This window comes from Mucor mucedo (assembly GCF_025094135.1).
Source record: "Mucor mucedo strain NRRL 3635 chromosome Unknown EV154scaffold_182, whole genome shotgun sequence".
NCBI classification, from domain to species: Eukaryota; Fungi; Mucoromycota; class Mucoromycetes; order Mucorales; family Mucoraceae; genus Mucor; species Mucor mucedo.
This window is the reverse complement of record NW_026252466.1, coordinates 31,016-53,413: the sequence shown is the minus strand read 5'-3', so window position 1 is coordinate 53,413 and position 22,398 is coordinate 31,016. Positions and strand designations below refer to the sequence as shown.

The window sequence follows — 22,398 nt, the reverse complement described above, 5'->3', positions numbered from 1 at the left end:
TACATTTGGAGCCAATCGCATGTGACTTGCTTTGGGGTTTTTTATTTTATTTTTACATTTCGACCCTAGTATTCTCTTTTTGTCAAGCTTTTGAAGGTTAACACATATAAACAGCATGTTCACAAGATTAGTTTCAAAGAAGTATTAGCTTGACTTGTAAAATTTAGAAATAATTAATATGAGTAGCTAATTGTTTATTTAGTACGTTGACTCGTATTGGAAACCAAGCACAACCCAGTCGTATGGTAAGGAACAACACCCTTTCTGACAGTACCAATATAATTAAGTTTAAATTATTAGTTATCAACTGGCTTGATGACCCGTGCTAGAATTCAACCTTTAAGTGTCATTGCTCAAAGAGCTGGCAAATCGCAAGGCGCTCGCATGTTGGGAAATGCCACTCTTATGGGCCATATCGGCGTTCGCCATTTGAGTACCGAAGAAACTGTCACTGAAACACCCAAAGTCATGGATACAGCTAACGAAATTGTTCAACAAGCAGCTCAAACCACTTCACCAGAGGCACTTGTTCAGGCAGCAGCTCAAATCGGTGATTTTAAAGCCCTTGGCTTATGTAATATGACACCTGTTGGTGGTTTAGAGGCTATGTTTGAATATATTCATGTTGCTAGTGGATTACCATGGTGGGGAACTATTGCCTTGGCTACTGTTGCTGTTCGTGTTGCTCTTTTACCTTTAATGATCAAGATCCAAAGAAATAATGCTAAATTGATGAATATCAACCCAGATGTCAACCGTATCATGGAGAACTTAAAGTCAGCTCAAGCTCAAGGCGATTCATTAGCTACCGGAAAGTATACACAAGAGATCCAAACACTTTTTAAAAAGAATGACTGTCATCCTATGAAATCTATGGGTCTCCCTCTTATTCAAATGCCTGTCATGATTTCTTTCTTCATGGCCATTCGTGGTATGGCTGAGTTGCCTGTACCTGGATTAACCGATGAGGGTATTTTGTGGTTCACTAACTTGGCCGAAAAGGATCCCTATTATATTCTTCCAGTCGTCAGTGCTGCTGGTGTTATGCTTGTTTTAGAAGCTGGTACCGAAGCTGGTGCTGCTAATCCTCAAAGTAAAGGTATGAAGAATGTCTTCCGTGCTCTTACTCTTGTTATGGTTCCTTTTACTGCTTGGATGCCTAGTGTAAGTGTTATTTTTATGTTTGATATACTATCAGCTAAACATATTTTATTATTAGGGTGTATTTGTTTACTGGGTCACATCTAATTTCTTCTCTATCGGTCAAATTCTTGCATTAAAAAACCCTGCTGTCCGTAGCGTCTTAAATATCCCCAAGCTCGTAAAGAAGCCTGAAGAACTCCAAAAAAATACCAAGGGTTTCATGGAGAATTTTAAGGATCAACAAAAGCATCATGATAAGTTAGATAAAGAACGTGCCATCCGTGAAAGACAACAGGCTGCTGCTGTTGCAAGAAGAGCTGCTAAGCGCAGATTTTAGATATAGATAGATTTAGTAAATTCGAATAAAAATGTATAAATATTAATAAGAAACCATGTGGTATGTTCATTTACTGCAACGGAGGAACTCTGGTTATTAATTTATTGGTATAACCTGATGCTTTTTTGCAAGGTTAAATCACATTTTTATTTAGTTACGTTTTTTTGATGATGACACTGTTTGATAGGAGTCAATAGGAAAGGCCCGTAATTGACGCTTAACGTCGTCACAATGAAGCCCGTCATAGTCGACCTCTGGTGATTTACATTGAAGTCTTGTATCCATTAACCAGTTGGTATATTCGTTTTCCAATAATTGAGCATCTACTTCATTGACGAGCTGGAATAAGATCAAAGTGTCATGGCGAAGCATAGCTAATCTTTCTCGACTAAATAAAAGCTCTACAGCGAATTGATGATGCTGTGCGCTATACCACTGATGGTTTGAACGAAGGGTACGGTTGGCGACCTTTGATTCTAAAAATAAGCGGAAACTAATCGAAAAAAAAAAAAGTTGGCAAAGACGCAATTATCAACCATTTTTTTTTTTACCTTTCAGAATGTCCATATGCTGGTTTTGCTTCAGCATTTAACAAGCCTTCGTTGATGTCACGTAAATAAACAGCACGCGAACTTACTTCAGCATAGTTTTGTTTGACAGCTACTTTATCGTGTACTACGTGACGTGAACCAGCACGTAACCAACTATACATAATCCATAGCACCAAAATGACAGCACCGCCGATTTTAGCCGCAATCGGTAAAGCATCAGAGAAATCATGAACCAGATCCATCACTGTCTCTACGTGACTGTACCAACCGGATGATGAGTCAGTCTGAGCACCATTATCACCCTCATCAAGGGCTTTAGACGAAGGACGTCTGATTGTTCCCCCACGTTTTAATGTAGAGACTTGATCAACCTTTTCCTTACTACCGCGTCTTTTTTTGTGCGTATGCTTATTAGCCTCCCCCTTAACAATAGGGACGAAAATCGCGATGTTTTCTGACATGCCCTTCATAGCTGCTTTGTTAACAATACCCTTGACAAGAATATTCTTCAAGAATTTGACACCTGTATAACAGCTAAGCTTACTTTGGCTTTTGCTCACCCAAGTGATACAATACTTAACATAAGGTACAAATGCATCAGCATATGGAAGTTGAGCCGTTTTTGTCGAGGTCAAAACAATATAGCGTCTAAAACTAAATGTTAGACTCTCTTTGTTTTTTTTTCTGACAAAGCATATATCCAACTTACAGGTAATCTTCTTTTTTCTCTACGATTTGTTTTTCAACAACTTCTGCTTCTTTTAGCTTCACCATCGCATTGTTAACAGGTATGATGTACTTTAATGTACGTTCTCTCTTTCCATCTACTGTTTCCCAGGATGTCATTGTCAATTCTGTTAATAAAAAAACAAAATAGTTGTAAGCTCAATTGTTTGTTGTAAAGGACTCAAATGTTCATACCTCTACACTTATTTTCTACTGTCTTTTTTTCCCAGATATCGAGATAATTAGGGTTGTCCTCTGAAAACAATAAATAGTACAAATGTCTTGCGGAAATAGGTACTTCGATTTCTGCTTCCAATTTATCTAAGTGGTTGTCACAACCACAGTTTACAGGCCCCGTTGGTAGTTTAAAATCCTCTGGTGGCGCATGGGCTATATATGATTCATGAATAAACGTTACAAAAAAAAAAAAAAAAGCTTGTTTATGCAAACTTACGATCGTCTACTTTCGGTGTGGCTGTTTCAAGTGTAACAATATCCGCCAACTTCGAAGGGATGTTAACAGTCGACGAATTCATTGAAGAAAGTGTAGAATTTGGCATAGGAACGGGAACATCACCATCATCATGAGGAACCAAGGTGGCCTTGGATCTCTTATTACGCAAGATGTTTCTCGATTCTTCTTGAATTCCCTTTCTCGCATCTAAAAATCCACTTCCACCAGCAACTGAAGCAGCCATCATAGCCGCAGCTAAAGCGCCAGATTTCGGTTGAACGGGAGCAGAATACTTACGGGGTGTTTTTGATTTCTTCTTCGGATCAGTGGATTTTATAGGAGCAGGCTCCAACAGAGAACTAGCAGAAGACGACGAATGCAAAGCATTAGACGACCCATTACTGGTAATATCAGATGCAGATCGAACAGGCGCAGATGTTTTTATCACAGTTTTTTGATTACTTGCATTCTTGTTTTTGTTTACAGCAGCTGATAAACTATTTAACACATCATAAGTAATTTGGATCGATTCGGGCTATATAAAAGTAGGTTAGTTTAAACGATCTATAAGAAAAAAAAAATCGGCTTTATAAATCACCTCAGGGTTCTTTGCATTAGAAACAGCGAACTTAAGCTTTTCAGCAACAACTTCGATATCATCCATTAATGTAGTGAAAATCAAAGGACTTTGTTCATCATTAGTACCAGAGCTACCACCAAGATCAATAGCTAAGGCCAAATTAGAGTTTGTACCAATGTTTGTAATCGAGGGATCGCGAATTAAACGAATTTTTTTAATATCGCGTAAACGAATAGCAACCTATCAAATTATTAGCTTTTTTTCTTGTCAGCTAAAGATCTCAATTGATGTCTTACCGTATTAACGCATGTCATCAGTACACAACTATAGAACCAGAATGTCTCCTGTGTAATAAAACCACGACCAGTGTAAGAATATCCGTAGGTTGACGATGGTCCTTCTACAGCGCTTGGCAATTGAGAATTGAATTCTTGTTCCAGATTGTCTATAGGAGTATTCGCTACTGTTGGTGATGCAGGCATTTCAGGATCTTTGAGATCACCTCGTTCGTCCAAGGGCTTCTTTTTAAGCAGGCCAATAAAAGCTGTTCAAAATCATAATAAATAAATGTACGTGTCAAATGACGTATAATGTATCTTACCACTGAGAACGACTTCGTTTGAGCCAACACCTCCAAATAAATGTCTTAATTCTCTATTTCTAATATCTAACCAAGGAGTATAACCAGTTAAGTCCACCCTGGGTACGTTTGAGTCATCAACTCTTGTTGGCCAAATAACTTGATGGCCATCAGCATCGGTTACAGCTGGTACGTTAGGTGATCCTCCCGGTGTAGGCGCTAAATCATTTGCTATATCATCCGTGCTCCCTTGAAACATACTGGGTACTAAAGCCCAAGGTATACCCCACGAACTGTTTGTCGTAGTCGCAGTAGTTGTAGATCCATTCAATGTAGACGAATCATCTTTTTCGCTATAGTTATTTAAAGTGGCATCCAAAGAAACAGCAGCAGCAGAGAAAGATTGTGAAACAGGGGAAGTAGGGACAGATGGGGCTGTATTATTACTCGAAGCACCCATGGAAGCACGTGACGCCTCCCATACAAGAAGAGGGGTTAATGAAGTTGGCTCAGTAAATGACTGCAAATCGCTCTTGTGAGAAGTCGAAAGCATAACAATGGATGGTCTTTTCAGTTCTTCCTCACTGGGCTTTGGCAAGGCATTGTTAATTGAAATGACAGGCAACTCATCCACCATGGTCGTAGGCTTTGATTTACTAACATTATCCAAGAGTGTTGGTGACGAAGAGTCGGTGTCCACAACGGAAACAGTACTCATAGCTGTCCCACTCTTAAAATCTAATTGCTCTGTTTGAAGCATTAATCTCTTTGCTTTTTCAAACGATGACATCCATTCACGCATTTCGTTCTCTGTCTCTGCCTGGAGAACAAATGAAGGCCTGATTCTTTGCGATTAGTATTAATTTTCAGAGCACGTGGTTAAGCATAACTTACTGGTGAGCACACATGACCTCAAAACAGAATCGACGATCAATATCCGCCAAGGGCTTAATATCACACAATAATACAGAAACTCTATCATTCATTGTAATATTACCCTTTTGTCTTGTAGATACATTACAGGATCCGAATGAGCCATCATATAAGAAGAACCAGCGTCTAGTCCAATAGTTTCTTGCGCCTCGTATAAACAGATATCCCCATTTATGACTTTGGTGGTTTCCGTTCTTTAAAACTGAAGTAGTGTAATCCAAGGAGTGTCTATTATTTAATCCAGTTTGAGAAGCACTTGCCGGCGAATATTTTTCCAAGTCACGAGCGGGTCGAGCAATTGTCAATGTTTTGTTTTCCAGTGATATGCGAGAAGCTTGTAACTGATGTAATTGGTAGTTACAAGTGTCTTTATCCTATCAAAATAAGTTAGCGTCCAAAAATAAATATAAATTCAACAACCGTCATACATCTAGTAACCATTGTTTCCAAGCAGTCAGGCTTGATTGTAACTTTGACCAAGAGTCAGAACCTCCTTCAAAATCTTTGAGATGAGAAGTAGTAGCAAAGGAAAACCTCTCAACCAAGAAGTGCTCTAATAAAGAACGGAAGTGTAAGATACGTACAACGTGCTGACCGGACATGCGAACATAAGCTTTTCTTGTCTCGTATAATCTAAACGCCTCTTCTCTTACAGCCGAGGCTTCTTTTGATTTACTCTGTGAAGTATATTTTACAAGTTGTACGTCATATTTTTCCAGTATCTTTTCATGTTGCTTTCTAAAATCTTTAAATTCTTTCAAATGGGTCTTTACAAACGTTTGTAAAGGCTGAAGAAAGTTGTCCTCAAGATCGGATACCTAAAAAGAGTCTTAGCCTCAATATGCATAGTACGGGTTTTGCTTTTTACCAATTTTGTCTTGAACGCTAAGCTAGTCTGTAAAGCATCAGAAAAGCTTTTAATAACAGCTCCTGTAAAATTTGGATCTTAAACATAAAAATTAGTATCGCCTTCCTTTTACGGTCTTTGTTTTGATAAATACCTATCATAGAATCGTCAATACCGACAGGAATAACTTTTTTGCACAGAATGTTGGTTTCAAGATTAAACTCTAACATGACAAGAGATTAGTAATGACAAAACACAATAAATATGGAGCCAACTACTTACTATTTAACTTGTCGACGTACTGTTTCATATACTTTGACAAGGACTCTAACCATTTTTCTAATAAATCCAACTGTTCGTCAAAATGTAAAGTAGAGGACCTGTAAACAGGTGAGTCTGTGATAGCATCGTGCAAAGTCAAGAGGGTTGACTGTGGGTTGTCCGTTGGTGCCTGCATTTATTCTGCAAAAAAAATAAAAGAAAGTAAAAAGAAAACGAAGAGGGGAAAAGAGAGGTGTTTACTCCGGGCATTGCACATAGTATTTATTTAAACCCCATCCCCTTCTTTTCCCGCTGCGCCTGCGCATAATATTGTTACTCAATATGAAAAAGCCCCCTTCCTTTTATTTGGTGTAAGTAATTCATCTGTATTTATTATATCATTCGATTCTCCAGGTTTACTTTCTTTCTTTAACTGTGTAAATTCAGGTTGGGGATGGCCGGATTTTAAAATCAGGGAATAAGCTGATGATGTATTTTTTTCACACTCACCCAGATTGCCCTTTCGTTGTATTCCCGCCATATTTTAATTGGATTGTCAATATTTCCTTTGTACGTTTTATAATTGGTTGCATGTAGGGTTACTTTGTCATTTGTTTGCTTCGCCCAAATTTATAAATGGCAATTATCAATTTAACAATTTTGGCGGACAAACTTTCAGCAGCTATTTTACGATTTTCCGGACCCATTTGTATCAAAATTAATATACAATCGTGCTCTTCCAAGCCAAATTCGATAGCGTTTTTCGCTAATGCATTAGCCCTAAGTCGATATATTTGTGGTTTAATTGAATGTTTGTAGCCGTCCTACCAATCAGCAACATCATATCATTGTTGTCATCATCCACAGTATTGGTCTTAAACCATTCTCAAATACGTTGCTACATTTCAGATCTACATAATTTGATCCTTCTGTAGTATATTTTGTTTAAAAGATCAGTATTCCTTGTTTAGTTCTCTACAAACACGCCAGTAAAAGTAAGTTTGAGAATGACGCCATTCCAACACTCTAAAATAGCCTATTTAGTCTCCACACACACGACACGATCACGTAGCCGCTTGTCAGTATATTGAAAGAATTTCTTGCTTGTGAACTTCTAACTGAACTTTGATTGATGCTTTTCCCTCAGTAGTGGCTTCAGTGGAGTTAACCATATTTATTATATAAATTAGCCACAGTGGATAAAAGTCGAGGATTACAGAAGATTATTTCAACAATACCTTTGGGTTTAAAAAAGCCCACCATGATCTCTGCTTATTAGCATCCGTCTATATAATATTCATATGAATGCGTGATTGATAGCCACCCAAGAATTACCACGAAGCTCACATTTGTGGACGATATAATCGAATACGGGTTGGTAAAGGCATTCTTATTTTTTCAAAAAATTTTGGGTCATCCTACTATCTTTATCGACAACAGTTTCAATTTGTCTTTTAATCTGCCCAAAAAGCGATCGAAAAGGTAATAATGATTTATTTTTCTGCTTTGACCCTGCCATTGCCATTTTTGAGGAAGTTTGAAACAATTGTTGCACGGCATGATCTGTTTTATACTTTAATATATTCAAAAGCAAACTGCCTGTTGGTAGCAAATAACACAAATTGACAATGGGGTCTGAGGGTATTTAGAGTTAGATATGTATCAATAGAGCTTTGCGGGATTAATTGGCTGTCCTTGGCCCAAATTTTTGAATCAACTTTCAAGAATGGGCTTTCAATAACACCAAAAAACCCTTTTTCTGCTTCCCCTCTCAAAAAACTATATGGAAAAAATGGCTCCAATTGGATGTACATTATATATGTATTTGTAAAATCAATCTGGTTGTCTTTATGTTCGCTTTTCTTAGGGACAGCCAAAGTGTACGTAGTCACAACGTCAGATTTGGGATTTGGCTATCCTTTAGACTCGGAAACAAGAATATATCATCAAAAACAATTTGATAATTACGAATAAATGTATATTGAATAATTTGTACTTGGTTTGACAATTCTTCCATCACTCCTTCGTCTTTAAGCTCGTTTGATCTTAATCTTACGCAGAAATATTAAGGTAACGTCCAAACGAGTAGCTGAAAGTAAGCTATAACACACATATACTGGTTTAAACCATGTTGGTTGTGATAAATTTGTATCTAGTTCAAGTTATTAAGTTATATTAACCTCTTGGTGTCTATTAAAATATCATAATCCCAACATTACGACTACGCGCAACCAGGATGTCCCTAAGAGACCCGCTTTATGTTTACCTTGTATGGCGAATAAATAAATGTAAACAGATGTTCAAGATGATAAGAAGGAGACCGTAATATTAATTGTTAAATAATACAGACGTAAAGGTCTAGTTGTTGCTCTAGTAAGTTTTGAAATTTGCAAACAAGTAAGATAAATCACAGGTGTGTAAAAATTAGCAAAGTTTAACAGGAAGAAAGAAAGAAAGAAAGAAAGAATTCGATCCCGTTTATTGATATATATTTAACAATCTTATCTAGTTGTTCTGACAGTCGTCAACTACTGTATTAAAATATCTAATACAGAAATAGAATAAGGTGATATATAATACGGAAAAACAATAGAGTAGATGATACTAAGCTATAAGATGAGTAACAGTAAAGCTTGTGTGGTTCAAGACGCTGATTGAAATAACGGTCACAATAGCCTTTTTTAATTTTCTTTGTTGTCGGCCAAACTTAAAGATAATCAGTTTCTCAATTGCCAAAAAGATGGACGCAGGAATTGCTCAAAAGAATTGGGAGATAGAGAACAACATAAGTGCTGTGGATCCCGCTCAAGACCAGATATATTTTTACGATGCAGCTCAGGATAAAGAAAATGTAGCGTTGAAACCTTGGAAGGCCGAGTAAGCATCTTCGTTCTGACGTGTTTTTTTCACGAACGCTAATAAAAATTTCACAACTCCTTTCAGCCCTCATTATTTTAAGCATGTCAAGATTTCTGCTATTGCTCTTATCAAAATGGTAATAATGTGCTGTAAATTTAGTTTATTGATTAATGAAAATTTATTTTTTTATCAGGTTATGCACGCTCGTTCTGGCGGTAATATCGAAATCATGGGTTTAATGCAAGGCAAAATTCAAGGGGATACAATGTATGTTATGGATAGTTTTGCTCTTCCCGTTGAAGGAACTGAGACCAGAGTAAATGCTCAAAACGAAGCGTATGAATACATGGTATCCTACATTGAGAAGTCAAAGGAGGTAACATCAAACAATATTGAAGGTAATATGCGGATTATAAATTGATGTATGGTTTATCAGGTTGGTAGACTGGAGAATGTTTTAGGATGGTATCATTCACATCCTGGTTATGGTTGCTGGTTATCTGGTATTGATGTTAACACGCAAATGTTAAATCAACAGTATCAGGAACCATTTGTGGCTGTTGTTATTGACCCCAATCGTACAATGTCTGCTGGAAAGGTTGAAATTGGTGCTTTTAGGACTTTCCCCACAGGTTATAAACCACCAGATGAAGGTCCATCTGAATATCAGACTATACCCCTCAACAAAATCGAAGATTTTGGTGTTCATGCTAAATCATATTACTCTCTCGAAGTCTCTCATTTCAAATCTACTTTGGATACTCAGCTTTTAGAAGTCTTATGGAATAAGTACTGGGTAAACACTTTATCTCAATCACCTCTTTTAACTGTGAGTAGCCCGTCTTGGTCAGTTATATAAGACACTACTAACCAATCTAAATAGAACCGAGAGTATGCAACCAGACAAATGGCTGACCTCGCACGAAAATTAAATAAAACCAACGACAGTATGACAGGCCGTATGGGAGGGTATTATGGTGATAGAAAGAAAAACGACGAGAGCCAACTCAGCAAAGTAACAAAGGATAGCTCCAAAATTACTGTTGAAGCTGTTCATGGATTACTATCTCAGGTCTTGAAAGACCAAGTTTTCAATGGTCCAAGAGAGGAAGAAGCGCTTTAAAACTATAGTTTTACAAGTAGCAATAAACTTTTTTTTTAAAAAAAGTCAAGAAGATATATACTATGATCATGTAAAAGCTATACTTATTGGCTGCAAACCTTTATAGACATATCAGGAAGAATAAGGGATTGAATAAGTTTAAGGAAAATCAGACAACCCCCGTCATATTTTTTTTTCTAAGCTAAACAAACCAAAGACTGAGAAATAAGAAGGGAGCTGGTGTGTTTCTTAATATTGGTACTTAATTTCGGTTGTTTGATAGGCTTGCTCATTTTTACGCATAATAGTTAAGACCCGGTATAATTTATTTGTTAACAGTGGTAAAGATCGCTTTAACTGTGATTTATTTATTACTTTATGCAAGCGTCTCAGTAAAAAGCGCGGTGAATCTCTTCTATTGATGTTTTATATATGTGATGATTCAAATAGACAATGTTAATTAATCTACAGATATGAACACTCAAGTGTCTTTCAAATTTCAAATTTAAGTTTAATGTTTTAAAATTGTTTAATGTCAATTCTTGAATTTTTTTCTATTGATTTTTGACACGAAAAGTGCGCCAGGAAACTGGTATTCTGAAAACAAAAAAAGACAGACTCAAGTTACAAATTTTTCTGCCAATTTTTTTTGGATAAAAAAAGAAAAGGAATTGAGTGGCTCTATTAAAAGAAAAAGCCTTTCTACACTTCTATATTGTCATTATTGACCTTATGTAGCACTTATATGTAGTGAGATATAAAGTTGAGGTAATTTTGTATCTAACGATATATATATATATATATATAAATCTTACACGTCGTAATGAGAGTTATCCAGTGATAAAAGGATGATAGAGAAATACCGTTATCTACCAATATTTTTTAAATTTACAGCGCAAATTTATTTCATGGTGAGGGTGTACGAGAAAGGATTAGACCCTTTACGCTTATACGTACGATTAGAATATCCGACACTTTCTGATCCCAAGACACACAAAGGTAAGACAAGTCAGAATATATTTTTACGTCATTTGTAACAGTTTAAGGTTTGTGATTTTTTTTGTGTATGAGAACCCTCGAATTTATTACATTTTTACTCTTGCCAAAAAAAATAAAAAACATCCGGGTGTTATTGTTTGCGTTACCCAGGTTCTGTAATCATAGTTCAATGTTACTCAAACATAATATAATTTCTAAATTGGGCTCTATATTGTAAATGGCCATACATCAGTAACCGTCAATAAGGAGAGCTTTTTTATTTAGGTTCAGCAGCCTAGGTTGATGACAACTTTAATTGCCACCAGTTTTCTATATATAATCATAGATGCAGATGCTTCTTTCTTGTTCCTTTCTTCACACTTATCCATAATTTAAAAATGGAAAGACGAAAACATCATGGCAAAAATGTGTTTACCACAGCAGCATTTTTATGTGTCCTTCTTTGTTGGTCAATCACAATTTCAGTAGCATCCCCGCAATTTAATATAAGTAAGCAGCTATTCACAATTTTGATTTTGTACATTTACTAACTTTTCTAATAGTCAATGATCGTGATGTATATGGCAACAAATGTAAGCTTCCTACTTATTATTCTTACCCTTGTCCAACACTTTGCGTTCGTGATATATCCATGTGTCCTCCTACAAACCAGCCTCCTATTTGCCCTACCGGTACTACTTACTGCGTTGATGGTGAATGTCGTGATACATGTTCTGAATCACTGGTTTCTTTATGCGGCTGCCCTGGGGCCCCTGCATTGGAGGGGAAGCTATATCCTTGTAGTGCCGAAACTATCCATACAAACATTGAAAACTTTATAGCTGAAAATAAGGCAAATCAAAGTGCTGAAGCATGTAGTAGAGCTGTGAACATTCAGAACATACCTAATTGGTCCCCGAATCCCGATTCAATTATGTGGAAAGAGTGCCCAACCCCTGATTATGGAGCTTTAACATTTACCGAAGGTGTCTTTATTGCTTTGTATACTTACTATGGATCATGCATTGTTGTTTTACTCACATGGGTTCTTTATAAAAATGCAAAAGAGAAGGTACTTAACGCATGAAACCAAATTGTACTACACAGAATAACTAATTATTCAAAATAATAACTATAGTCAATTAAGGCTAATTTCCATAAGGTAAATGACCTTCGAACAGATGAATACAATGAAAACGGCAAGGAAAAGGAAGTCAGTGAAAAAATCGATGGTCAAAAAACTGGTTTAAGCGACGACGAGGTCTCTTCTGTTGAAGAAAACGAAGATGATATGGTGATTCATGCTTATAAAACAAATTGGCTTGGCAAGATCGTTGCATATATTATTTTTGTCCAAACGATTGGTCAAATTTGTTTTATGATCATGATGGTGAAGGATTACTACACAGATTTTCTTTTATTCCGGGGATTTAGCGAGATTCAAGCTAGTACTTTTATAGCTATGTGGTACATTTTCTTCTTTTGGTTTGCCAGTTTGACAATTTTTAGATTCAGATTACCCAATTTCTTCAGAATCAGATGCAGTTATGGTCAAGGTGAATATGTGCAAGTTGAAAAAAATGAAACCGGTAAGGATGAGAGTATGAAGTTTTTTTTTTAAAAAAAAATCTAACGGTTTCTTTGTAGCTTTGATTTTACTACAGGGTCAGTCAGATAAGGTTATGGATTTTGTAAGATACTTAGAAACAACAGCCAAGCGTATTGCCGGTATGGATGTGATAGTTACCAATGCCCCTCTCAAATCAACCTCCAGTGGCACAAAGTACTTTATTTATCAATGTACTCGATATGTATATCAGCCAGAAACTGAAATTTTTTCCCCGCATCAAATTCATTTGGGTGATACTAACGCGGAGCTTGCAAAACTTAACCAAGGCCTTAGTACTGAAGAAGCAAGACTTAGACAAGAGCTGATAGGCCCTAACTTTATTGAGGTTTATGTACCCAACTTTTCAAGAGCCTTATTTCAAGAATTCTGTGCTTTCTTTTATATCTATCAATTTACAATTCTTTGGTTATTTTATTATTTTGCTTATTGTAAGTTTGAATTTATGAAGACAGAAAAAAAAGTGCTAATAATTCCTATTAGGGGAGGTCGGTGTTGCCGACACTGCTGTTATTCTTATATCCGCACTTGTCAAGGTTATTGTACGTCTTCGTGCTGAAAAACGTATCAAGCAAATGGCAGAGTATACGGACAATGTCAACATATATAGAAATGGGCAATGGGAGAATATGTCGACCGCAGACCTTTTACCTGGAGATGTTTTTGAAGTGACCGAAGGAAAAACTACACCATGTGACGGCGTAATTTTGACTGGTAATGTTGTAGCAGATGAAAGTTCTCTCACGGGTGAACCGTTACCTATTCGCAAGTTTCCTCTTCGTCAAGATGATATCAGTACGGTCTATGACAGAATTGGTGCCAGCAAAATCTCGACTATCTTTTCCGGCACAGGTATCTCACAAGCCCAACCTACCGAAAAAGGTGGTAAAGTAACTGCTTTGGTGACACATGTCGGTACTGCAACAGATAAGGGTGAACTTATTAAGAAGATTCTGTTTCCCACCCGAGTATCATTTATTTTCAACGAGCAAATTAAAATCGTTATCTTGATTTTACTTTGCTGTGGTCTGGTCTCTTTAGGTTTAGCAATTTGGTTGTATGCAAAAGGGACAAGTAAAGTTAATTTTGTACAACAAGCCTTAAATGTTTACAAGTCTAACTTTTTTTTTTAGGTGCCTGGTTCTATTCCATGTTTGCTATTGGTCAACTTGTCTCTCCATTGCTTCCTGCTGCTTTAGTTGTTGGTCAATCAGTAGCTGCTGGACGTTTGAGAAAAAAAAACATTTTCTGTGTTGATTTACCTCGTATTTTGATGGCGGGAAAAAGTAATGATTGTAAAAATTGTGCTCTTGTAAACTTGGCCTAATAATTTTTTTATTGTAGTTCAATTATTCTGCTTCGATAAGACAGGTACTCTGACAAAGGAAGGTCTTGAATTTTTTGGTGCCCAGCCTGTTGTAAACTCCAATGATATTGTTGAAAACCTGAAAGCCAATTTGACACCCGAGTTTAGTAAACATGAAGAAACCATTGAAAATGTCCCTAAGCTGATGGAAATTGGTATCGCCACCTGTCATGCTGTTACGACTTTAAACGGACAGTTTATTGGTAACCCTGTTGATATCGAAATGTTCAAATCTTCCAAATGGCACTTATCTCAAGATTCCAAATACGTCGACACTCTCACCCCTCCTTCTGGTTCCGCTTCTGATGTCCATATCATTAAACGTTATGAATTTGTCCATTCTCGTATGTCTATGTCCGTTGCTGTTCTTGATTCAAGCACAAACAAAATACATATTTTTGTAAAGGGTGCTTATGAAAAGATCAAGGATTTGTCTAACCCTAACTCTGTTCCTTCTGATTATGATCGCGTCACTGCTAATCAAGCAAGACAAGGCTGTTACGTACTCTCATTGGCTCATCGTGAAATTGATTTAGAAAAAGTTGGAGGATTAGAAGCTTTCAGCCATTGGACTCGTGACCAGATGGAAGAAAACATCAACTTCATTGGTCTCATTATTTTCAAAAACCAGCTTAAACCCGATACGGCCGAAAACATCGCTGAACTAAAGCGAGGTGATACTCGAACAATTATGATTACTGGTGACACTGCTCTAACTGGTGTATATATTGCTCGTCAATGTGGCATGTCTATGACTAGTACAAACAGATTTCTTTTGGGAGATTACGACAAATCTAAGAACCGTGTTGTCTGGACCGATGTGGATGAGCCTGACACTTTTAATGACGTTAACGTGGACGAATATCTATTAAATAGAGATCACACTCCTTTAGAGTTGGCGGTAACTGGTAAGGCTTTCCAATGGCTTGTAGATAAAGATTTGATTAGAAAGTATTTGTTGGATATTCGTGTTTTTGCTCGCATGACTCCTAATGGAAAGGTACAATGTGTACAGCTTCATATGGAACGTGGTATCACAGCCATGACCGGTGACGGTGGAAATGATTGCGGTGCACTCCGTGCTGCTCACGTTGGTATTGCAATGTCAGATGCGGAAGCATCTATTGTGTCCCCTTTTAGTACTAGTGTCCGAAGTGTCCGTTCTTGCGTTGAATTAATCCGTCAGGGACGTGGTGCTCTTGCTACTTCTATTACCGGCTACAAATACCTAATCATGTATGGTCAAGTTATGATGATGCTGAAAGTATTCACTTTTTATTTTGCAATTTCAATGTCATCAAATCTATGGGTACGCAAAATAATTTATAAATACGCAAATGGCATAACTAACACGTGTACTCATATGAATTATTTTAGATTGCCATTGATGTTTTTATTACTGTTCTTTTAACCTGGGCTGTTTCTCAATCTAAAGCTGCTAAGCGTCTTGAACCTCAACGTCCTACCGCACGTCTATTAGGCCCTCAAACAATGGCATCTGGCGTGGGCTTAGCTCTTATTAATTGGATTTTTATTATTAGTGCCTACGTCCTATTGTTTAAGCAAGGTAAATATAATTAACATTCAGCTAGAATTATACAGAATGCTAACCTGTTTGTTTATTTAGCATGGTTCCGTTGTAACGAATTTGATTCCAGAGCAGTTGACATGTCCAAGTGGTGGTTGCTGTCTGACAACTATGAAGGTCAAATTCTTTCCTTCTTATGTCTTTTCCAATTCATTAACAATGCTGCTATCTTTAATTTTGGCTACAAGTTCAGACAAAGCTTTTGGAGAAATTATTCTCTTGTTTTCCTTTGGCTGCTTTATCTCGCAATTGCATCTTATTGGATGTTGGCTGATCCTAATCGTTTCGGCTGCATGGTACGTAGTTCACAAATTTTTTATTGAAATATTTGCTAATATGCTTTTTTTACATCAGTTCCGTTTCAATTGTGGAACCAAAGAAGTGTTGACTCAATTTGGTTATACACCCCCACCTACCAATGTCGAACGGTATAATACTCCCATTGGAAATAACGTCATGCCTGTCGAGTTTAGATGGCAACTTTGGGGACTTGTAATGGGAAATCTTCTTGCAGGAATGTTTTATGAAAGAGTTGTAGTGCTGGGACCTGTTCATACATATCTTTCAAAAAGATTCCCAGTTAAGCGCCTACATAAAGTACTTTAAAATAACTTGTGGATTTTTCTATCCCTTCTCCCTAGATCTATCTTAACTGATTATGGTCGAGCCTTTTACATATTTACATAATTTTCTTAACTTTCTAATCTGTTAATGTATATCTTTACTTCTATCTTTATTTTTAACATTCGCGTAACTTCTCAATAAAAATGTATTACCTTAAAATATTTGTCTCTTGATTAAAGAATATTAACTATATTACGTCTGCCTTAAAGTGAATCTTTGGTGATGTAAATAAAATTGTCTCGGGTTTTTTTTTTACAAAAGATCATGTTTGAATTTCGTTTTAAATCGACATCAACAGTTCTAACAATGGTCAATATAAGGGTATTTATTAGAGCTATAGTTTATTTGGTTCTTTGGATGAGAAGCAAATTTTTAGTTTTTGACACGCAATTACTAAAAATTGATGCCCCTTTCAGATATGGCATATTGATATTAGATTTATCCTTTTGCTTTGAGTAAAAAAAATTGTTTCCCCAACATGGTGTTGATATCCCATATATATTTTCTGTTTAATTTTCTGGCAATGATTTTTTTCACTCACGCGTGAGGCATCATTGCATTTCTTTTTTTATTCCTCGAGCCCAATGGGACGTTCCTTTGCTCGACTTCGCTGTCTATAAAATCCTCTTTTCCAATCTGATCAACCACTAAGTTGATAGTCTCATAGGAATTCCTCGATCTTGTATTTTGCGAAAGCAATGAGTCCTTTCGGCCATACGTGTTGTATTGTTTTTTAAGTATTTTATTCCAAAGGTGTCTATAACTGAGACTGTTTAGAATAAGATCTTTCTTTAAAATCAATTTTCAGTTGTGATGTTTAGTTAATGTTCTGGTCCCCTATTTACAAAAAGTAAACAATAAAACTGAGCAAAACATTTAGATATTAGGGGTATTTAATAACGAAAATGCTACAAAAATCATGCTTCGCTTTGTTCATTTGTGTTCAGACTAGTCAATTTTTGTGGCACTAGCTATTGCGGAGCAACATCGAGCCAGTTATCGAAGAACTGAAAATGAGGGGAGGCGAGCTAACAATAACAAAAATCTACTAGAGACAAAGTCTACATACTCACGTTGAGCCAATAGCAATAAACTTAATTGTCCCAGAAATAGCAGGGCTACTATTGATAATTCTTTACTTGTTTCCTGTTATCTTTGATATGGATCTCGAAGCTACGTCCAGCTATACTAATACACCGAGAGACCAGTTGTGACAAATTCTGTCGTTCTTAGTTGACTAGAATCATGATTATAACGAGTACGACTAATTTGGACACGCAACCATTTTTTAAGATCATTGGTATGTTATTAAAATAGTCAACCATTATATCAATGTTTATTTTTTAAGGATTAAAACATACATTGGCTGTATTGAACAAGTCTATCAATTCAAATATCTTTTTTTTTAAATAAATTAGTATAAAAAACTTTCAGAATAGAAGCTTGGTACTCACTTGGATTTATGATCTCCAGGAGAAACGTAATTCTTCAATGACCAGATACCTTTTTTACGAGATCTAAAATAGATCAGATCAGCTATTAAAAAAATTTGAAGAGTGTACTTACTTTGCTTTTGCTTCATATTTCTCAAAGTGTTTAAGTTGACCAGAATACTGAGCACCTTTAGCAACATATATGCTTGCCAAACCTGATTTAAGCATTTCTGCTGACACGTTCTTTTTAAAGAAAAATGGTGGCTTTCTAACATACGCCATACCCACCTATCAAAAAGAAAAAGATAATCAGTACGTTTGAGCTGTTGATCTTGTCATATTTATCACTTTTTACCACTCGGCTATACTGATCTCTACTCAGAAGTTCAACCTCGACTCTCTTATTTAGCACCAAATTTGTTAAAAATGTCTTTGCCTCCTTGGAATAAGGTTGGGAAGGCATACCAAAATGAGCCCCTTCGGGTGCATCGACACCAGCTATACGAACTGATATAGTTTGATTTTGCAGTTCCTTTCTGGTCTTGGGTATATTTCTGATCCATCCCCAACCGAAACCTGGAGTATGGTACAATCTAAAGTTATCACTGTCGCCTACCGCCACGACTTTACCATGAATTCTTTGGGATTTCTCAAACACTTCGGGAGGGATATGCGCAGCAGTCTTAAATCTTTTACCAACAATATACTTGGAGATAATATACATTGCTGGTATACCAACAGCTAGTCCGATAGCAACAGGTCGCCAAATAGATTGAACAACGGAATCTGCCCAAACCTGAATCTCCTTGTCGGAACCAAACTTGTCATGGAAGCTTTCTCTTAATTCTTTCAGCCAGTCATCTAATTTGTCTTTTGACATGCTGAATATTTTTTAACTACACACAAATAAAAAGCAAAATGAAAGAGGGACTCCGTGTGTGGACATTGAATTATGATACATTATGTAAATGAAGTCATTTTATCAGCCAATTATAAATTATACACTCAAGGATGAAAAGCTTAAAAATTAGTGGTCACTTACATCATAAAACCCAGTGTAGTGTCCGCCTTTGTGTTTTTATTGATGTAGTTACCTATATCTTTCACTTTTGCTTCTGGTACTGTACCTACGTATTCCACCTCCAATTATGAATCTGCGTCTTTTAATATTAAGAAAGTGTAGGCATAAATAGATAAAAAGCATGCCCTAACAGTTTTTATTTTGGAAATGAAAAGTAAACACCACAAGTGCAGATTTAATGATGGTCCTTCAGTCCGCAAAAAGCATTTGCATATCATACAAGTTTACAATATCAGCATTGCTTTTGACGACAGAGAATTCTTATCTAGCATGAAAGGTAATAACTATAGTCGTACCAATAAAACCAATTTTAAAAGCTCTTCATGAATATTCCTATGATCAACTTTCAGTGAGTATAGTCGACGAGTCAAATATGTGAGAGAATTGCTATTAGTGCCATAGCTAAGAGAGAATTGACATTAATGCTATAGCTAAGAGAGCAAAAGGAAGAGTACACTCAGTATTGCAGTGATAAAACACCACTTGAAATATTGTTTGTAACCGTGACATCATGGCAGCTAAAAGTAATTCTTAGGGTTTTTTTTTTTTTTATTTTCTTTAAAGACAATAACAGTGGTTCCTATATTAGTGTCAAGTTAAGGATTGTAAATAAAAGTATATAAATTTGTATGATTGATAGAACTCTTTCATGTACCATTACCGTCTTTTAAAGGCATAATTTGATTAGCTCAAAAGTATGAGTTACCATATTTGTTAATAAGATCCCCTGGGTGTGTAAGGATGGATGCTAGAAAAAAAAATCCCCTTGTCATATCTCAATACAATAACAAACTGCTTCAATTTAAAATCAAATTACAGGATCATTTATAATTTGCGCGTATTTATACTTTGTCACCTTTTCCCTTACACTTCAGAAGAAAAAAGAAGGTCTTTTCTCTTGCCTTTTGATTTGTACGGTCACAAAAAAAAAAGATACAAAAAATGTTCCCTCTGTGTTCCATTTTAGCGTTTCTGTTATTTTTTTAGAAAAAAAAAAAAAAAAATGAGTGATAATAAAGACACTTCTCTTCTTCAACAAGTAAGTTTTTTTTTCAGAAAAAAAATTAGATTTATTACGCGAAGCGTACGACGGAAACCTTTTATACTAACTCCTTTCAATGTAGCCACCTTCACCGTCCAATACCGATGATGAGGAAATCATTACACAACTTACTTTGGCTGGTCTAAAAGTACTCATGGTGCGCAAACGCGATCAAATTATTTACAAATTACCGGACAACATGCAAGTAGCCGCTATCGGGGAGGAACAACGACAACAGTTAATGAAGGAGATTCAAGCTTTGCATCAAGCAACGATGGCAGCTGCAGCTTCGGCTCAACAAAAGCAACACGATATTAAACCCATTGCGCCTAAAAACGAGACACCTTCATTAGACACACCACCTCAACCCACCGCCGCAGAAGCGGACGCCATTAAAGAAACCGCTCGCAAATTAAGAGAAGAATTGGAGCAGCAACAATATCACTTGAAGCAACAACAACAAATGTTTCCATACGATTCAAACCCTTCTTCACCACATGATAATAGTAAAACCACCAGAAGGTATAATAAAACTGGGAAATATTCAAAGAAGAAACAACAACAGTTACAACAGCAGTTGCATCAACAATTTAATCAGCAGTTACAGCAACCTTACCTCTATCAGCAGCAGCAACAACAATTGACTCAACAACAGTTATTGGCTTTACAGCAATCCCTTCAAAGTAACAATACCTCCACACCAACTACGCCTGTCACTGCAAGCGCTGCTAGTACTCCCATGAGTGCAAATACACCTAATACCGCTTTTCCTTTCCCTCCGCTTCAACAACAACCACAACCACAACCACAACAACCACAACCACAACAACCACAGCAACCACAGCAACAGCAACCGCAACAAGCACAGCAACAACCACAACAGCCACAGCAACTACAGCAACCACAGGAACAAAACATCAAGTCTTCTCCCGCTCCTACTCCACCTCCACCTGCGACCATAAATCAAAGGGCTGCCACCTTACAACAGCCAGATTCGATCCTATCCAAGAGATTACCTGAGGAAGAAATCCAGCATCGTGAAGTCAAGAAAAGGTAAAGGTTACAGTTATTGGGGAGGGAGATAGGGGATTATGTGCTAATCATTTGGGATCGTACTACAGATGTATAGAATCATTATTGGCTGATCAGAAAGCAGTTACAGCGCCTGATTATGAATCACCTTTTACTTCGGTAAAAGATGCCATGGATCGTTTATTACCGTATCATATTTATCAATACCCTAAAGGCGATTTAGACGCAAATAAGATTCCACTGGAAAGACAAGGTAAAAAAAAAAAAAAAATAAGAGGACGCTAGTTATAAAAAATGAAGAAGGGGTAGTTTTTTACTAAAAGCAAAATTTTCAAAACTTACTTAGATCATACAATGATTGAAATTTTCAAATGCCAAACCGAGTTATTCGAAAAACATGCCACGATCTCTCAAAAAATCGAAAAGAACGGAGGCAATGTATCGTTGAAAATATTAGTAGAAAGACAAGTGTTGGCTGAGCAACGTCAGAAATTAACAGAGGAGCAGGCAAGAGTGGCTGCTGAACAGGCAGCACAGCACCAGGAATTGTTACGCGTGCAAGCGGAAAAGGCCAGGTTAACGGCGGCCGCTGAACAAGAATCTCGTCAGCAGCAGCAACAAATGTTACAACAACAGTTACAACTACAACAACAACAGCAGTTGCAACAACAGTTGCAGCAACAATTACAACAACCTCAACAACAACAGCAGCAGCAGATGCAGCCCCAACAGTTACAACAACAGATGCAGCAGCAAATGCAACAATTGCAGCCACAACAGTTACAACAATTGATGCAGCAAATGTTGCCTGCTCAAGCTATGAACCAATTAGAACAATATCAGATGCAGCAACAACAACAGCAGCAGCAACCTCAACAGCAAAATTCAGGTAAATCTTAAGAAAAAAAAAAGGGGGGGGGGAATCATATCTTAATATCAGTTATTTTTTTATATAGCTGCAACCGCATCTGCCAATTATGCAAATGGGCTAGCTCAAGCTACTGCACTGCTTACCAACCCCCAATTCCAAAACCAATACAGCCAATTGAGTCCAGAATTACAACGTAGATTGCAAATAAATAGAGAACAATTAATTTCATTAATCAATAAGCAACAACAAAACAACAACAACAACAATAACACTCAATAATAAGATTAAAAAAATATTTTGTAGTATTACCCTTGTACATATAAAAAAAAGAAATAATAAAAAAAAAAAGACATGAATATGCAGAAGTTTTTTATTTATTTATA

At 36.6% G+C, this 22,398-nt stretch overlaps 6 protein-coding genes across 6 annotated transcripts; 4 read left to right on the top strand and 2 right to left on the bottom strand.

The window, feature by feature from the left end:
- Nucleotides 1-405: 405 nt before the first annotated feature.
- EV154DRAFT_431080 (60Kd inner membrane protein-domain-containing protein) lies at nucleotides 406-1,480 on the top strand (the record flags this gene model as incomplete). Its single annotated transcript, XM_051596579.1, has 2 exons — nucleotides 406-1,164; nucleotides 1,220-1,480. The coding sequence occupies 2 exons, from the start codon at nucleotides 406-408 to the stop codon at nucleotides 1,478-1,480; spliced, it is 1,020 nt and encodes a 339-aa protein (XP_051451546.1).
- A 59-nt stretch (nucleotides 1,481-1,539) lies between these two features.
- Nucleotides 1,540-6,662, bottom strand: EV154DRAFT_528530 (uncharacterized protein). The gene is made up of 13 exons (XM_051603596.1): nucleotides 6,434-6,662; nucleotides 6,306-6,374; nucleotides 6,173-6,249; nucleotides 5,733-6,122; nucleotides 5,266-5,678; nucleotides 4,393-5,210; nucleotides 4,088-4,335; nucleotides 3,810-4,031; nucleotides 3,212-3,746; nucleotides 2,953-3,147; nucleotides 2,741-2,885; nucleotides 2,032-2,679; nucleotides 1,540-1,973 (listed from the first exon to the last, which is right to left on the bottom strand). Exons 1-13 carry the CDS (start codon nucleotides 6,606-6,608, stop codon nucleotides 1,631-1,633), a joined length of 4,278 nt encoding a protein of 1,425 aa, XP_051451545.1. The 5' UTR covers nucleotides 6,609-6,662; the 3' UTR covers nucleotides 1,540-1,630.
- A 2,420-nt stretch (nucleotides 6,663-9,082) lies between these two features.
- EV154DRAFT_528529 (JAB1/Mov34/MPN/PAD-1 ubiquitin protease-domain-containing protein) lies at nucleotides 9,083-10,450 on the top strand. The gene is made up of 5 exons (XM_051603595.1): nucleotides 9,083-9,289; nucleotides 9,356-9,407; nucleotides 9,465-9,647; nucleotides 9,708-10,100; nucleotides 10,155-10,450. Exons 1-5 carry the CDS (start codon nucleotides 9,153-9,155, stop codon nucleotides 10,392-10,394), a joined length of 1,005 nt encoding a protein of 334 aa, XP_051451544.1. The 5' UTR covers nucleotides 9,083-9,152; the 3' UTR covers nucleotides 10,395-10,450.
- A 1,159-nt stretch (nucleotides 10,451-11,609) lies between these two features.
- Nucleotides 11,610-16,701, top strand: EV154DRAFT_100788 (uncharacterized protein). The gene is made up of 10 exons (XM_051593849.1): nucleotides 11,610-11,861; nucleotides 11,915-12,423; nucleotides 12,490-12,940; nucleotides 12,999-13,409; nucleotides 13,462-14,052; nucleotides 14,112-14,264; nucleotides 14,323-15,653; nucleotides 15,722-15,911; nucleotides 15,972-16,228; nucleotides 16,287-16,701. The coding sequence occupies exons 1-10, from the start codon at nucleotides 11,750-11,752 to the stop codon at nucleotides 16,536-16,538; spliced, it is 4,257 nt and encodes a 1,418-aa protein (XP_051451543.1). The 5' UTR covers nucleotides 11,610-11,749; the 3' UTR covers nucleotides 16,539-16,701.
- A 1,417-nt stretch (nucleotides 16,702-18,118) lies between these two features.
- EV154DRAFT_540620 (uncharacterized protein) lies at nucleotides 18,119-18,869 on the bottom strand (the record flags this gene model as incomplete). The annotated part of the gene is made up of 2 exons (XM_051604428.1): nucleotides 18,119-18,277; nucleotides 18,345-18,869. The coding sequence occupies 2 exons, from the start codon at nucleotides 18,867-18,869 to the stop codon at nucleotides 18,119-18,121; spliced, it is 684 nt and encodes a 227-aa protein (XP_051451542.1).
- Nucleotides 18,870-20,066: 1,197 nt separating this feature from the next.
- EV154DRAFT_607292 (uncharacterized protein) lies at nucleotides 20,067-22,363 on the top strand. Its single transcript, XM_051607603.1, has 5 exons — nucleotides 20,067-20,109; nucleotides 20,195-21,165; nucleotides 21,234-21,397; nucleotides 21,491-22,033; nucleotides 22,101-22,363. Exons 1-5 carry the CDS (start codon nucleotides 20,074-20,076, stop codon nucleotides 22,292-22,294), a joined length of 1,908 nt encoding a protein of 635 aa, XP_051451541.1. The 5' UTR covers nucleotides 20,067-20,073; the 3' UTR covers nucleotides 22,295-22,363.
- Nucleotides 22,364-22,398: the final 35 nt, after the last annotated feature.